Here is a 17,568-nt window from a genome sequence, read left to right on the forward strand (position 1 = left end):
AACTAATTTCTCGTTATTGACTAAGATCAAGTTAACCACAATTTGGAAAGCATTCTCATTGTGTGGTAGACCAAAGGTATTCACATCCTAATCCCTGGAACCTGGCACTTTCCATGGTAAAATGGACTTCACAAATAGGATTAAGTTAAGGACACTGAGATTAGGAGGTGGTCCTGTTTTACCCTAGTAGACTTAATATAATGAAAAGGGTCCTTATAAGAGAGAGACCTGAGTGTCAATATCAAAGAAAAAGATGAGATGATAGAAGCAGAGATTGGAGTGACCTGGCCAGGAAACAAGGAAAGCACATGGGTTCTAGAGTTGGAAAAAACAAGGAGATGGATCCCCTGGTACCCACAAAGTGGAAAGAAGCTGTAAGTACCCCTTGAGTTTAGTCCAGTGAAATCCCTTTTGGACTTCTGACTTCAGAATGGTAACATAATAAATTTGTATTTTAAGCCCTCAAGTTTGTGGTCATTTGTTACAGCAGCAATTAAAGTAAAACAAATGAATAACATTACTGATTTCCTTCTCAAAGTAGCTTTGCAATGAGGGCAACTCTGATTACTAAATTTAAAATTTCAACTTGAGCCTCTGCCAGCTTATGGTCCTCTTATTCTGCCCACTCTTTTCTCTATTTTGTACAATGCTTAAGTTCCAACACGCTCTGTAACTTACATATTGATTATGTTTATCTTTAGTAGAAATGTTTGAGTATCTTATTCACATAGCTACATAGATATCCTAAATAGCTAAATCATTGTCACACGAGGCGATCAATACATAATTATTAAATTAATAAATATAAATGTACTAGAACATATGAGATTTTCCCAATATAACATAATTAGGAAAAAGTTGAACAAAGATTTGAACTCAAAAGTTTGTACACTTAGCCTGTCTTTTAACTGCTTGGTCACACTGAGGACAAAATTACCAGCACTATATTCTGACATAAATATTTTGCTAACTACAGAATTAGAGGTTGATGGCCCTGTAACCATCTCTCTCAGTCTCTTTCTCTGTATAATGTGTTGATATTGTGAGCTGTACTGGATTCTATTTTACTTAATTTTATTTTATTTTTTGGTTTCTCAATATTCAGATATAGCTTTATTTTTAATATCACTTCATCAATATTTATAATAATTGTATATATTAACTAATAATACTTATTATTAGTAGTATTCATATTGGTTATTTAATGAATTTTACTTTCTTTATTCTTTAGCAGTTGTTACCACTGCTACAATGCTAACTTACTAAAAGCTAAAACAATTTCTATATTAGATTTAAAAGTATATTAAGGGCTACACAAGACATAGTAGTTACCTTACAAAGAAGAAATCTTGTCTCTTGCCTTTGCATCATTAAACAGAACAGGAGTTGGAAAATTAAGTCCTAAGTAATTACATTATTTTTATGTTGTCCCTTTCTTTCCTTACAAAATGGAATACTTTGGTTATCAGAAGTTGCCTTAAGTATCTTTATACATATATGTCATAATCGTAATAAAAATAGCATTCATGGTGGTTTCTCTTGGAGCCACTGGTTAAAACACTCCATCGTGGGTCTCTGTCAATATATCTGAAAACTTTTTCTTGGCTTCTGGCTTTGAACAAAGTTTTAGAGTAACAACAAGGCTTCATTGTGCACTGAAATTTCTGTAAGGCAACATTCATTCAAGTGTTGATCTGCATTTCACCGTCCAAGAATAACAACAGTTATTTATATAATTTTATCCATGTTTCTGTTTTTTCCTATCCATTTCACCCTTTCACCCCACCCCTGCTGAACACTGTAGCTTGTTTAGGATGGGGGTGGGTGTACCATGAAGTGTATATACACATACAGATTTTTTTTCTTTCCTTGTCTTGCTATGGGATAGACTTTTTCTTATTAATATTATTTAAAAGTTTGGAATCAAATATTTTATATTATTTGTAAGTAATGGAATAGGTCTCCATCATCAGGATATGTTTATTGAACAGAAAACTTAATCCATTTCAAGTTAGGGTGACCATAGAACAAAGACTATGATAAAATCTACAACCCTAAGTGATTTGACTAAAAAAGTGCCCAAATATTTCAGCAAAATCCTTACCAAGGCCTCAAGCGAGATAGGCATCCATAGTACTCTCAAAGACTTAGAGTTTTCTATGTGCTTTAATGATAATCTGAGTCCATTACAGTATAGGATCAACTATTCAGTCCTATTGAGAAAATTTTGCTATTGATTCAATGACTTAAATCAAGTTGTATGAGACGAAATGTTCATGTACTTATGATAATATATATCATTCAAGCTACACTACCAGTTTTTTTTAGCTAAAATGCGCTAAAATATTAAAAGCATTAAATATAGTTTTATATTAAAGTATCATTTAAAAATAATTTTAAAATACTGTCTACATTTTTCTGGTTTTATAGACAAGTTTTTTATAGTCATGGCTCCAAGATCTTTTCTTTGATCTGTGGTATAGCTGGTGGAGAAGAAAGAGTTGGACTAAGTCAGAGATCAATCTGTAGCTGTACTTTTAGCCAATAAAAGGAAAGTAGCTACCAGGGTAATTTGTAAAATGCAGAAGAGGAAGATGAATCCAGGTCATCATCATTATTCAAAAGCAGTGTTTCAGGGAATGAAGTTTGCAATTGTATTTGGGGTTGTGGGGAATTAAGTCACATGGATGGTGCCATTGCATATCCAGATGGTCATCCACTTACCTATCGGCTGCAACTGCAGGTAGAAAAGACTTTGCTCTTATTTCGGGGAACTGCCCAAATCTAATCAGGACATGAGTTTATTAGGCCAAGAGAAAGGACTTCAGGCATAGGGTGAGCCTACAGCAGAGCCTTACAGATGAGTTAGAGAAACACTGGGCTAAACCAGGTCAACAAAATTAACCATAAGGGAAGGCAGCAACTCAGTGGTGGTGTGTCTCACCTTGGGTTCCCTGAGAAACAGACTGTAAGCCAGTGACTTAAGTGCAAGTAGTTCATTTGGAAGGTGAAGGAAATACAGTTAGAGGTGTGGAGAAGTGGAGCAAGAGAGGAAAGGCATTGGACAAAGAGCAGTTTATCAAGGAAGCCTAATCCTGCTGGAACATTCTTGGAGCATATGCAGACTACATCAGAGTCAATCTACCCAGGGGTGCGGAAGCGGGGAAGAGGGAGGGTGTATTTACACTTCAAAATCTCTGACACTTCCGGTCTGGTGTGTGGGTGGTAACTCAGGCTCCAGGAACAAGAAAAAGCCACAGGCAACAAAATGAAGGTGCTGGTAATTGGAACGCTCATGGCATTGTCAAAGTTGTCTGGAAGATCAGGAAGTTTGCCTCAGCAGTCAGAGAGCCTTAGAGAAAACAGCTAAATGAAGATGGGAAAGACAGGTGACAACCTGTCTGCTGGGAAACACTTCCTACTTTCATGCCTACAACCCTCACTGACCTACTCCTGAGCAGGTCAGGTCAGTGAGCCTACTGGGGCAATGGACAGTAGGCATTAACACGTTACAGCTGTTCCCACCTCCTCAAGAAGTCTTCATGGGCTTGGAAGTTTTCCAGGTTATTCCAGATATAATAGCGAGGACACAACTGATCTCAGCAAAGAGAGTCTGACTAGGAGTCAAGTGAAAAGACCCAGGTTTTAACTTGAATGATGGCATTAGCTAGTTTTATTCTTGGGGCATCTCATTCTGCACTTCTGTTTTTATTTTCTATGTAGAATGGGAATTATAGAGAATCAATTTTAATTTCTGAAGAAAAGAACAAAACTATGGGTGTATGAAAGCTCTTTGTAAATTATAATGTACCATGCAAATGTTTCTCATTAGGATTAATTTCCATTGCTGACTGAAAATAGCATCAAGTATTGTCTATATCCATACACTAGTTTAAACAGGAAATGTTTGAACATGGCCACATATTTTTCCTCAAAACTGATTAGTTTGTATAAACACATAAATGTAAAATAAACTTTAGGTGACCAATTAAGATCACTGGATTGTCACATATAGCCTGGAGTTCTACCTCAAAACATGGAAAATATGCATGCAACCAACTTAGAAGTGATTGAGGAGGGAAAAGCCAGTTGATTGGAAAAAGATCTCTCTCTCTCTCTCTCTCTCTCTCATTTTTGTTGAATCAATCACTGTAAAGATATTGCTAACTTTGAAAGTTGTCTTACTTTATCCATCTCTTCATTTCAGAATGAAAAATTTTGAAACAAATGATTTAGCATTTTCTCCTAAAGAAAATTTTGGAGACAACAGTGGACTTGCAGCATATGTGGCAAAAGCAATAGACCCATCTCTCAGCTGGGAAGATGTTAAATGGCTCAGAAGACTGACATCACTGCCCATTGTCATGAAGGGTATTTTGAGAGGTTTGTTTACTTCTCTACTTGAACGCATGCTGATTTCATGATCTTTTGTGGACATGGTGATGACATTTTTAAAATAAAATATTAGTCAGGAAAAATTATCTTGAGAATCAAAGAGACATTCTAACTCAATTTTTCTCTTCTGATGTTAGTGAGTAAATTTCTCCTTGTCTTTAGGCAATATTCTGAAACAGAGTTGAACTCTCATTAAGCACTAAGTTACATTTTTCAAAATGTTAGGATATCATAGCTTTATTTGGAGCTGTTACTGAGTCATGGAACTTAGTAGAATATCATGGGTTCATTGCTTTACCTGAAAGCTACAATAATTACTCTCAGACCCGAGAAGTCCTGAGGATGGCATTATGACAGCCAGATCTGTTTTAAGAGCTTCTTATTTTTTTCTTATGTTCCTTCCAAGTGCCAATGACTAGTTGAGTATAATGAAATCCACGTCATCTCTCTGTAGAGAATAGTAGACTAGGACAATAAAATTCTCAATTGTTATTAAGGAACTTGATTCTTACTCCAGTGTCCACTTGTATTTAAATCCCACAGAGAGTTAAAATGACTGCAGTAACTTTGGAGTGCAAATGTTTTCTTGTTTTTGGAAATAGTTTTTTTTTTGTTGTTTGTTTTTTTAAGTATGGCTATAGAGGTAACTCCCAAAACATTTTTTAAACTGATATGTTTCAGTAAGAAATTTTGGAATTAGTGTATTAACTCTTCTTAGGGTCTAATAGCATAGAATCTAACCTTGATCATAGATTGGACATGAGCATGGGTGACTCTCGTGGCCCCTATTTATGAAGCTCTAGGCATGCTACCTACTTTGACTTTCAAACATTTCTATGCAGAAATGAAGCTCATAATGGTAAAAGAAAAAATAATGGACCCAGTGCATCTATTAGGTTGTGGAAATAGGTTTATATAGCTCTGTCTTAATTTTTGCTTTAAAAAAATTGTTACACAGTTTTCTATTAATCAGAAAAATCAGAATTGCTGTAAATTTTATACTTTGCTGTATATATATTGACTAACATATACCATTAAGTAACAATTCCACTTACCTTATGCATCCATGTTGTCATCCACGATTATTAGTGCTCCTTCCTGTGGCCACACTCAACTGTAGATACTAGAGACCATTAACCTGGACATTTGTGCCATTCATTCAGTTCTCTTATTCACTCATTCAATCACTCACTCCATAAACATTTATCATGCTTATTTATACTAAATTAAAGAAGATAAGTTGAGGTCCTTGGCCAAAAGGAAAGCCTGTTCTTATAGAAGGGAGATATACAAGTAAACATTTCAGGTTAGTAAAATGGTGATGATGCTGATAGGAGTCTATGTACAAGGTAGTGGCTTTAAAATGGTTTGAGACTAGAATGGGTTAAAAAATATTTCATTTAAGAATGAAGAATAATGTTTGACTTTTGCCATAATACGGGCCCAGCCATCTATTTCAGACTGGAATATTGGCAGAATAAAGCAGTTATGGGTAACAAATTTTCCAATATGCAAGCTGTATTAGAGAATGGAGTCTAAGGTAGTTGAGAACCATGAAGTGTCTTGATCAGAGAAGCCACCTCATCAGATTAGTATCTTAGTAAAAATCATATTTTGTCCAATAAACATAATGGATGGTGGTAGCCAAATGAAGTCAGGGAGGGTATTTAGGAACTATTGTTGTACAGGCAAGAGACTATTAGTTGATCTAGAATAATGCCAGGTATAATTGAATTAGAAGATTCATGCAGTTAATCATAGAGATGGCACAGAGGAACTGGATTGAAAATATGAGGGAAGAATAAAATTTTAGTCTAGTCCCCAAATTATCTCACTTTAATAGGGGACAAATATAAGAATGAGATCATTTCATTTTTAAGCAACCTTTCAATTTTGGATTCCCAATTTATATTATTTTCTACAACTTTGCCCTCTAGAATATGATGCAAACCTATTAAATTATATTTATTATGATGTGTTCCATTGATAAATAACTTGCCATCTAGAACTTCTCTCTGTGATCATTTTACCAAGGACAAACACCACTGCCACCACTGCAATCATCTTTCTTTCCTTCTCATCCATAAGGATTATCTAGCTCATATTTACCTGCTTTCATGATATTTTATACATAATAGATAGCTCAAATATTTATTGAGTAAGATCCTTAGTGAAATCTATATAAGTCTATATAATTAGAGAGAACTCGAAAAGCAAGATAAAGAGAATGTGGCATTTGACATTTGAAAGGAAATTACTTATTTACACATGTAACGTTTACATTGTCTAGTTTTTCTGTAACTATTTATTTCATTTATTTAACAAACAAGAACAATCTCTATGACAACAACTATATCAAGTAACACATATGGCCAATCTGGATATGGGGGAAGGGTGGCCAGGCTAGTTCTGGGAAACCCAGTTCTCTCCATTTCACAGGTTTTCTTCCAGAAGTCACATGGGCCAACCGAGAGTCACCCATTTTCTTTCATTTTCCTTTTACCAGAAAAGTACAGCTTATGTTTGCAGGAACATAAAATCATGAACAGCTGGAAAGATTGAGATGAAACATCCCACCCTTACCACCATTTTAAGAACTGCATTTTAATGAATGCAAATTGGAATGCAAAATGTAATCTCTTGCTGTGGTTAAGCTCTGCCCTTGCAGAATTTCAACAAAGTTCCAAATATGTACCTCAGACAGGATTTGGTATTTGCCCAAACTCATGCTAACCAACAAATGGCTTTTTAAAAAATTTCTTTTATTCATATGTGCATACAATATTTGGGTCATTTCTCCCCCTTTCCCCCCGGCCTCTTCTCTTTCCCCCCCACCCCCTCACAACAAATGGCTTTTATGAGTAAAGACAAAATGATTTTGATTTTTAGAATTTCTTTTTTTTTTTTAAAGTAGGCTGTCTCATTTCCATTGTGGCTTTTTGTTTCTGAGAAATGGTTCTGTAATTAGCTCTTTTCATATATATGTTTAAGACACTCTTAAAGAATATTCATTCACTATTCTTGGATCATATTCAAAATTCTGCCATGTATGTGGGATTCACTTTCTGAAGTTGCATAAGTCAGTATAGAGTCCTGTGTCAAATACTCCAAGGGCTTGAAGGTAAATCTTGAGGACTAGAATTTTGCTTTGGCATTGGAGAACAAATATGGAAATAATATATTAATAAGACAGCAAACAATGCTATTACCTATTGAACTTAATTTCTTAAATACCAACATATTTAATGAAAAATTAACATATATGGAATGCACAACAGTATTTGATGAGGATTAATGAAAATTGCAGATATTCATGAATATTTGGCTAAATCTGAGCATTTTGACATTTTCATGAAGGCAAAATTGCTTATCTATCTAGTTATAAGGTATTTATTTTTTTCAATACTGGAAATCTAACCCAGGGCCTCACGCTTGGTAAGCAAATGCTCTGCCACTTAAACCATGCCTCCAGCCCTGTCTGCTTATAAAATAAACAAACAAAAAAATAACAAAAAAATGTAAAATTGGGCTGGAGATATGGATGAAATGGTAGAGTTCCTGCCTAGTGAGCAAGAGGCCCTGAGATCCATCCCAGAACAACTAACAAAAAAGTAAAATTGTGGATAGATTTTATAAGCAGCTAATGAAAGGGGTTTATATCTGATCATGAATAATTCTTTCTCTCTTTGCTTCTCAAAAACTCATGGTCCTGTCTTTTTAGCAAATCATGTTGTCATTTGCCCTTATATGTCTAGTACTTCATGGAGAACACGGAAACCCACATCAAGTGATTACAGATAACAAACTACTTTTTAGTTCAAATGGAAGGCCCTTCCTAATCACATCCTACTAGGATGAAACTGTATTGTTAAAAATAAAACTCAAATAGTCATGCCCAAAGCACTGTATAGAATCTGTTTTTTGATAATATTTGATTTCTGAAAACATAGGTTGTAGCTAATCACTGGCAGATATCTGAATATGAACTAAAGAACTCCACATATGCTCAATTATGGGGTTCATAAGATATCATAATTCAAGTATATAAGTGTATCTATCTATCTATCTATCTAAATATAGATAGATAGATCTATAGATATATAATATGTTACATTTGACTCAGTGTTTGGTATCATACATATGACTAGATGACCAGAGGAAACCACACTATTTCAGCATATAACTTTGCACTGTTTGCTCAAGTTTATTGTGGCCACATATAAACTTTTAAATAATGCCGTACTGTATCTACCTCTTTACTAGGATAAATAAGCTTGTGTAAGCATTACAGATGAGCTGTCTGATATAGTATCCACATATGGTAGTCACACGTGACTAGTTAAATTAAAGATTAAAATTCTATTATTAATGGAAAATTAAAATTAATTAAAAATACAATTCTATTTCCTGAGTCATGCTGTCACATTTCAATTACTTGGTGGTTACATCTGATTCGCAACTATTGTACAGAACAACATAGAACTGAAACATCTCTGTGATCATGGAAAATTGCATTAGACAACAGTGCATAATGTGTTGAGCTTTTGATTCAAAAATATGGACTGTATACATATGTACTCTCTTATCAAACCTAAGACCCCACTAAAATTAAAGTACAGAAATCCAAATATATATGTCAGTGACAGCAAAGCACAGACAGTAGAGGAATTTTTTAAAAATTATGAAAGAAGCAAAATATGAGGAGGTTTGTTGATAGAAGGAAATTTCACAGAAAGTTGCACCACAAGATAGGCTCTGAGGAGGCAGGGAAAAATTACATAATGGAATATCTGTGAGAAGCTAGGTGTGTAGTGTGCAAGTTGACAAAGGTGGAGAAATTGAGGATGAAAGTTAGGGACTGACTGAATATCTGTTTGTTAAGCTGTTGGACTGACTAACAATCCCAGTCACACCCAATCCCTCTTATGTAACTGGGACACCACATGGGCGGAGAACTCTTAAAATATGATGTGATGCTGTCTTCATTCTGACACGAGCTCATGTTCTTAAGCTTCTTCTTAGCTGACATTTCTTGCCTTTTGCTACATGGAGCTACAAGAAGGAATTTTCACTTAGTAAATAGTTGGCAGGAATGAAATTGATTCATAAAACATCTAAGGAATCCTATATCTATTCCTAGTTCTTTCTTCCCTAAATGCAAATGGAAAATTTAGTATCACAAAGCATATCAGAAACATAAAAAACATTTAAAAAACCAAGAAGCTGATGCCAGAGGGAAGAGATAAAATATGACAAAGTACTTAAAAAATTCAAATAATGGACTCAGAGAAATTAAAAATATATCCAAATAAGACAGGTGCGTTGTGAAAAGAAAGTCAGACTATGATTACATACACTAGTTTTGCTTTTTTTTAAAGGAAAATTGGAGGATTGAAAAAGCTCCCAAAGATTAAAAATGTGGGCTGGAAGCATGGCTCAAGTGGTAGATTGCCCACCTAGCAAGCACAAAGTCCTGAGTTCAAATCCCAGTACCAGGCGTTTTCCATGTGGTCTGTGAGGTGGGGGATTCTCAGATGTTTCTCAAGAATATGGAGCCAGTAGCCTAGGTCTAAAGAAGTTTAGCTTGCAGCATGTAAACGAACAGGCCATGAGAAAGAGAGAATAGGGCTTTTAGCACATACTCACTGAACTAAGGAATCTCTGTTTTAGGGCTCCCTTTGCATATTCCCATTGCTGATGTCTAACTGCTATCATGAGGACCATTTTAAAATGTCAGATATCTAACTAATTGGGATTTCAGATAGAAAAACAGAAAGAGTCAGGAAGAAATTATTAAAGATGGACAATTTCTGAATGCTCATGACATAAATTATTTGTCTGAGAAAATAAATCAGACAGTATCACATTCATTATGGAATTGCAGGAAAAGAAAATGCACATAAAGAGAGGGAAAATAAACATAATAAATCAGTTTATTATAAAGAAATTTAAGTCAGACTGGCAGCAGTCTTCAGGTCAATAGTGGATATCAGAATACTGCAGAGTAATAGCTCCACTTAGAGTGTTATACCTGATCCAATTATCCCTCAAACACAAAAAGTCATTCAAGTGCTCTGTTAGTTTACCTCTCATGGATTCTTTCTATAGACAGTTGCAAAGCAATGTACTACAAAGGAAAACCTAAATTGAACAAGGGTATTCATATGACTACACGATATTCAACCCAGAGAGAATAGGTGCAAACCTATAGGACGAAGGTAGATAGTGGGCCTGAGAGTAATCATAGCAGAATGAAGCAAGAATAAAAACGATTCCAGGTATTTGCTTCCAGGGGGAAAATAAGATAACTTAAATAGGTTAAATAGAATAAATTGAGAGTTTTGAAGAATCTGAGGATATACCAAAGTCTCACAATAAATGGTAAAAAAGAAAAGTAATTAGAAATCTAAGAAAATAAAGTTGTGTAATGAAGCATGCATGATCTAAATATAAGGCAACAATAAAATGTAAAATATGAAGCAATGATGGAATGCGAAAAGCCATCTTGCCATCTTGAGGATAGGGCCTTTTTCTCATGAGTAGCTTGGAAGTTACCAATGAGATTTCATAATGTAATACATGTTTGGATTAAAAATGTGCCTGGATGAAGGATGAGGGGGTTTCCTCAGCTTCCCAGTTTCCATGAAAAATCACAGGAACTTGAGATTCCAATGAAAAGAATTTCATGTAGTTTCACAAAAAGGAGAGTCTCAAAGAGGGAAGTTTTAGCAAAGATTCATTTTAGTATTACAGGATAAAGTGGTAGAGAAATGGAAAATAAAAAGAAAAGCATTTCCTGCTTGAAGCGTAAGGATGGGAGCTCAAAAATGGCAGCCTCTGAGCTAGGGAAATAAACCTAGTCATGTAGTTAGCATATGTTAATCATTAGGGTGGCCAAAATGAGTGCTGTTTATGATTCTAAAACATGAAGATGTGATGTAGTTCTCTCCAAAATACTGGGACAATATAGGTGAGTTCAAGATTTCCATTTGCCAGACTTGCCCTCTAATTTTCTGTCTCTACTTATTTGTGAAGAGATTGTAACTTCTTAACATCTTAAAGGAGAAGGCTATGATGTAGACAGGCCTTTTATTTCTCCTTATTGTTGTAACTAAAAGGAGGTGATAAGAGGGCGCTTGTTGCTCGGATTTTTCAGTTTACTTTCTTGTTCTAATTTCTGACTCTGACCCTTTTAATATTTATTATTTTTAATTTCCCTGTCACTTCATCTATGTATCCCTCCTCAAAAACAGATAGCCAAAAACGGTCTCACTGAAGCACTGCAAACTTAATAAAAAATAAATATAGACCATCACCCATACATGGAATAAATAACAAAATGCATAGCACAATACAGGTTTACCAGTGAATAGATAACATAGAAATTATAGACGTTCCTCAATTTTTATAGGGTCATGTCCTGATACACATCATAATTTAGCCTAGCACACCATAAATGTGCTCATAACACTTACCTTGGCCTACAGTTGGACAAAATCATCTAACACAAAGCCTACTTTATAATAAAATGCTTTTGTAATTTATTGAATACATGCCTTGTAAAAGCACCTCCAACACAGCACATTGCAGAGTATTGACCGTTTTTCCTCATGATCCTGTGACTGACTGGGAGCTGTGGCTGGATGCCCCGGCTAGCAGTGACAAGCATTGCACAGTGTTTGGCTACCCCAAGAAAAGATCCAAACCTAAAAGGAGAAGCATGATTTCTACTGAATGCATACTTTTTTCACACTGTGATAAATCTGAAAAACTATAAATCAAGGACTATTTACAGTTTTTAAATGCTAGAAATTCATATGTCAAATGACCTTTTATATGATTTCATTGTATTTTAGAGTTTGTCATAGCATTCCTTAAAGGTAGAGTTTCTTATAATAATGTTACTAACAATAATAATAAGTTTTAGTCAGCTCAAGTTACCATAACAAAATACCATTGACTCGATGGCTTAAACAAGAGACATTTATTTTCTCACAATTCTAGAAGGTAGGAGTCTCAGGTTAGGGTGCACCTTAGACAGTTTCTGGAAAGGACTCTCTTCTTGAGCTATAGATGGATGCCTTCTCTTTGTGTGCTCACAAGATCTCTTTGTGTAAGGACGTGAGAGAGAGAGAGAGAGAGAGAGGGAGATAGCTGAAAGAGCTTTATAGTCTCATTATTATGGGGCCCATCTTTACACATCCTTATAATCTCCTGAAGAACTCACATCCAAATAACATTACACTGGTTGTTAAGCCTTCAGGAGTTTGGGGATGACACAGACTATAACACATAGTTTAACATTTTTATATGCCTGCAATTTTAGAGAAATATTACTATCATCATTTTGTACAAATGGGAATATTTCAATAGTACTATTCCATGGATTACAGTTTGGAAAATGGTGTTTTAGCATAAAAAATTTTGAAACAATAAATATTTGAGATTCTCCTGGGTATCTTTTTAAATTTTATTTATTTATATATTTTTATTCTGAGGACTGAATTTAGGACCTCACATTTGCTATGCAAATGCTCTACGAGTTCAGCCATGCCCCCAGTCCTTCTGCTTTCAGTTTGTTTTTTAGATAGTTTCTATTACTTTTGCCCAGGCCAGTCTCAGACTACTGTCCTCCTACCTTCATCTCCTGAGTAGTTGGGATTACACACATGCACTACCACACTTGACTATCTCCTGTGTTTCTTTAAAATTATTCTTAACTAAGTCTACCCTTGATCTCTATTGCTGAATTTATAGAGATATTTAGTCTTCTGTGCCTACCTGTATAAGTCTCTGTAGTCTGATTTTCAATGCAACTTTGAAACAATTGGTTTTACTTAGTATTGCTTTTTGAGTGTTAAACTTGAGAGCCATCATTATGGTCATAATAGTGTTAACAAATGTGAGTATGCTAAAACCAATAGTTAAGAATAAAAATACTAAAAATATGTTGGGAGTTGATTTAAGACAACATTGGTGTATTTTAAAACTAAGTTTGTAGAAACCAACTAGTCCAAACACAGAGGACTATTTGGTATTCCCCATGTACACCTATACATCTAATTATAAAGCATGATTAGTGATGTATCTTATAATTTTAACATTACATTTTTATGTATTTCAGTGTGCAAAATACATTTGATTAGATAATAATATAATTTGGATAAGTTATTGAAATTATAACAACTCTGCATTAAAGATTATTTTTGAAATAGAGTTTTTTATTGCCTGGTACACTTAAAGTGCTTGTCACTTAAATATTATTTATGTTATTAAAAATTTAAAAGAATAATTATGATAACTGGTAAAATTGGTATAACTTTATTAACTAAAAAATACTTAGTAGGAGTACAGCTTTGCAGAAGTAAATTCTAACTGTATGCCAATTTACTATCTATTGATAATTCTATTACATAATTAAATTGTTATAATTGTTAAATTTTGGGGGTAAAATTACCACTAAAACTTTTGACATAACCCTTGGGCAAGTTTTTATGCTAAGAGCATTAAAGTGTGTGTGAATTAGAGGTTGTCTTCCCTTTGACAGGGATGCTGAAGCCTCAAAAGCATAGCTTTTTGTTAAGTTGCTGGTGTTTCACTCTTTGCAGGCGATGATGCTAGGGAGGCAGTTAAACATGGAGTGAATGGAATCTTGGTGTCCAATCATGGGGCTCGACAACTAGATGGAGTACCAGCCACTGTGAGTTTCTGTACATGCTGGGATTTCTCCTGGAAATCCCCATCTTGTCACAGTTTTGACTATCTTTTGTGTGTATGTTTTTAATGTGATAACTCATGTGAAAGTTTGAGATCTCAGATTTAAGTGACACAGAAATACTGAAATTAGCCAGTACAATGTTTTTAAAATTAGCCTAATACATTTATCTTTAAACTTAAAAAATCAGTCCTGATAAGCAATAGGGCATTTGTGGGCAGGGATTATTCTTGTAATCGGGTACATCAATAAGTATAATGTAAATTGGAGTATGAAAGAAAAGATAAGTCACACGAATACAAAGAACATGAATTAATAGGCAATTGTGAGAATTAAAAAAGCCTTTGGTCTAGTTTGATCTCATGGACACAATTATGGCAAGAAGTTAGGGGGAAGGGCAGATTGGATTTCCAATAGAGTTAGGGGTTGAAAACCTGCAGAGAGAAGAGTGGTGAGTGGGGAAAGGAGATAGAAATCCTATGTTCCGGGTGAGAGGAATTCAACTGGAAAGAGGCTGCTCTGGTTGAGCTGTGAAGTGCCTTGGCTGCACATTGTAGTCATCCAGAGAACGTTAAAGAATCACTATGCCCAGGCTACACCAAAGATCAATTCATTGGAAACCCAGGGTCATCAAAGACACCAGTATTTTTCAAAGCTACCCAGGAGTTTCCAAGATGCATCTATCATTTTTATAAACTGTTCACACTATGCTAGACAAAGCAGAGTCCAGAATAGAAATATAAAAACCAAATTAAACTAGCCTGCAAATTGTGGTACTGAGTTAGAACTGTAACACAGAGCAATTAGCTCTAAGTGGGCCCAAAGCCAAAGTAAATTTTAAGTTCAAGGATTAGGGAAGGAGAAATGGTTCAAAAGTCATGGAGACAAACACATACACTTGGGTGGGTTTCATGGATCCATGATCCAGAATGGAAGGTGTGGCGGGGGTGGGGCAGAAGCTGCAGCAAAGTGGGCATATTCGAGACTGCTTCCTTTATCTGCTGCCTACTAGCGAGATCTTGGCCAAGATTCTTGTAGATGAGGCAGTAGTGGTGGAGCTATCTTTTAGCTCTGCCCTCTTCCTACCAGGACCCCTATCTTTAGAGCTGTGATCCTAAATGTAGAATGGGAAAGAATGAGATGTTCTTGAGGAATACCAACTAGTCCACTGTGTTTGGACTATTTGTGGGAGAGAGGTCCTAAAAAATACACCTATCTGGATAGGTAAGGAAGAGCTTCTTTAATACTATGGGTCATTGAATATGCAACAGAAGAGCCCTGGTTTATAAAATGAGTGTTATAAGTTGGATTTTAGTATGACAAGTGGAAGGAAGACCAATTAGGCATCCTTGATGATTACCATAGACAGAGAAAAGATGGAGAAAGGGAATCTGAAATGTGCATGGACTGAGGAAATCAACTTCCACTCCAAAAATTGTGGTTTCCTTATCTTTAGAAGTCAGACATTGTTTAGACGATTTCTTTGGTATCTTTCATCTGTAATGTTTTATAGTTTGAGTTATTATAGGCAAAGTAAACTCATATCACATAACAGAACTTAAAAATTGTATTTACTAAATGATATGGATAGATTTTCCAGACCTGGGTCATTCTCTACACTGGCTCATCATATACATTGTCCTCACTTTTATCAGAACCCTTCAGTCATAGTTAATATCTGGATGGCTGATTCAGACAAAAGGAAGTAGAGTAGAAAAATAGTAGCCAAGCAGTAATGCACTACTGTTTCATCAAACTAGCAGGTTGCTTTAGCAAAATCCATACACCATTTGTGTGAGTCTTATGGAAGAGTAAATGTTGGCAGGAAAACGTAGGGTGTGTATATGGCACTCACAGTTTTTTCCAAAGCGTTAATGGTTGCAACCAACCAAGTCTGTACACAGTAGGATTATACTGTCAAAGATTTAAAATCATAAAACTGGAAATTGTCAATCCTTTCCGACTCAGATTTACTCCTAGAGACACTACATTTTAGGTGATATTAAATGTTGCCTTCAGGTAAAAAGAGGTGGAAAGTGAAACTCTCTTTGGACAGGGTGGAGAAGTTGGTTACAGCTCAAGGCTTTTGCTCAGATTTATGCCTCACTTGTGTATGAAGACATAGGCTCAGTGTGCGGGCCAAATTAAGTTTGTTTTCTAAAAATAAATTATAAATCTACTGAAATCAAATCTAACTAGATTTTAAGGGGAAAATATCTAAATGGTGTGGTTTCGTTCCCTCTAGCTGAGGGCGTATGGAAACTTATCTAAAAGGGCTTTTTGAGTTGTGGTCTTGGAGAGTGTTTTTAAAAAAGCAATAACCCTCCCCTTTGTATGCTGTGTGCATGAGAGGAGATACTTGCTTGAGTTTTGCTCCATACTTTAGAGCAAATTTAAGGCCAATGATGATGAGAGGAATGTGAGAAAAGACTCAGTTTATGGAGAATAGTGTTTTTCCCTCAGTGTGTGGGTTCTGAGGTGAGTGGTCAAAGGCCTGAAGGAGGCTGTAGTTTAAAACTTTTCATTAGAGGCACAGAAGATCTCACTGTGCTGCAGATTTGATTACATCATAAGTCAAAGCACAGGCACAGTATGATGTCATGAGGGGGCAATGAAATGGTAGTTTTGGGTTTAAGTCTCTTGTCCATTGCCTTTCCTAAAGCGTAAAAGATAGGGGAGTAGGTCCCTCAGAGCTTTTTTTTTTTTTGCCTGAGTCTCTTCCTAGAGTTGTGTTGATTTCAAAAAGAAAGTAACTGGAGTTTATGATTTCTATAAACCATAGGGTTCCTTTGTGTGGAGAAATACTTACTGTTAAGAGTCCTAGACTAGGAATATAGCTTCAGTTCGTCTTAATACATCGCTCTGAAAACTACTGCAGGACTCTGCTACATCTGAAAGGAGTTAAAAACAGCAGGTTCATTGGAAGTTTCTTACCATTATGGAAGTAAATATGACCAAGATTGGTCTTGAAAAATTTAGAATAATACGTGAAAATCAAATCAATTCCTCAAATCTATAGCACTAGACCTTCTAAAACTGGGATCTAAAGGTAGATTCTCTAGAGTGTGTGTATCCTAAGACCATTTAAAAAAATTTTACATTTAATTTTGATGCTAAGTGGATTCAAACTACCTCAAACTTTCAAAAATAATACTTTTCTACTCAAAATTCTCAAGTACAAAGCATATTCACTGCACAATATTTGAGTTTTTAAGTTGACATTTCTCAAATTGAGTCCTCAGCCATGTTCTGTGAGGTCTAAGAGATTTTAGTTTTTCTTTTAAAAGGATTTGTGGGGCAGAGGCTAAGCTCAGTGGTAGAATGCTTACCTATCTAGCATACACAAGGCCCTGGCTTCCATCCCCAGCACTAGCACCAGACAATAAAATAAAATTAAAAAGGGTCCATGTAATTTCATCCTTGAGAAATATATAATATATATCAGTTGGCTTTTGCTG

At 35.3% G+C, this 17,568-nt stretch overlaps 1 protein-coding gene across 1 annotated transcript in view; it reads left to right on the top strand.

The window, feature by feature from the left end:
* Nucleotides 1–17,568, top strand: part of Hao1 (hydroxyacid oxidase 1) — a 50,748-nt gene that overhangs the window by 27,148 nt on the left and 6,032 nt on the right. The window contains exons 4-5 of the mRNA XM_020184549.2: nt 4,208–4,383; nt 14,004–14,095. Coding sequence (XP_020040138.1) covers nt 4,208–4,383; nt 14,004–14,095 — 268 coding nt within the window. The remainder of the gene's footprint in view (nt 1–4,207; nt 4,384–14,003; nt 14,096–17,568) is intronic.

Source organism: Castor canadensis, chromosome 5 (assembly GCF_047511655.1).
Source record: "Castor canadensis chromosome 5, mCasCan1.hap1v2, whole genome shotgun sequence".
In the NCBI taxonomy this organism is placed as follows: domain Eukaryota; kingdom Metazoa; phylum Chordata; class Mammalia; order Rodentia; family Castoridae; genus Castor; species Castor canadensis.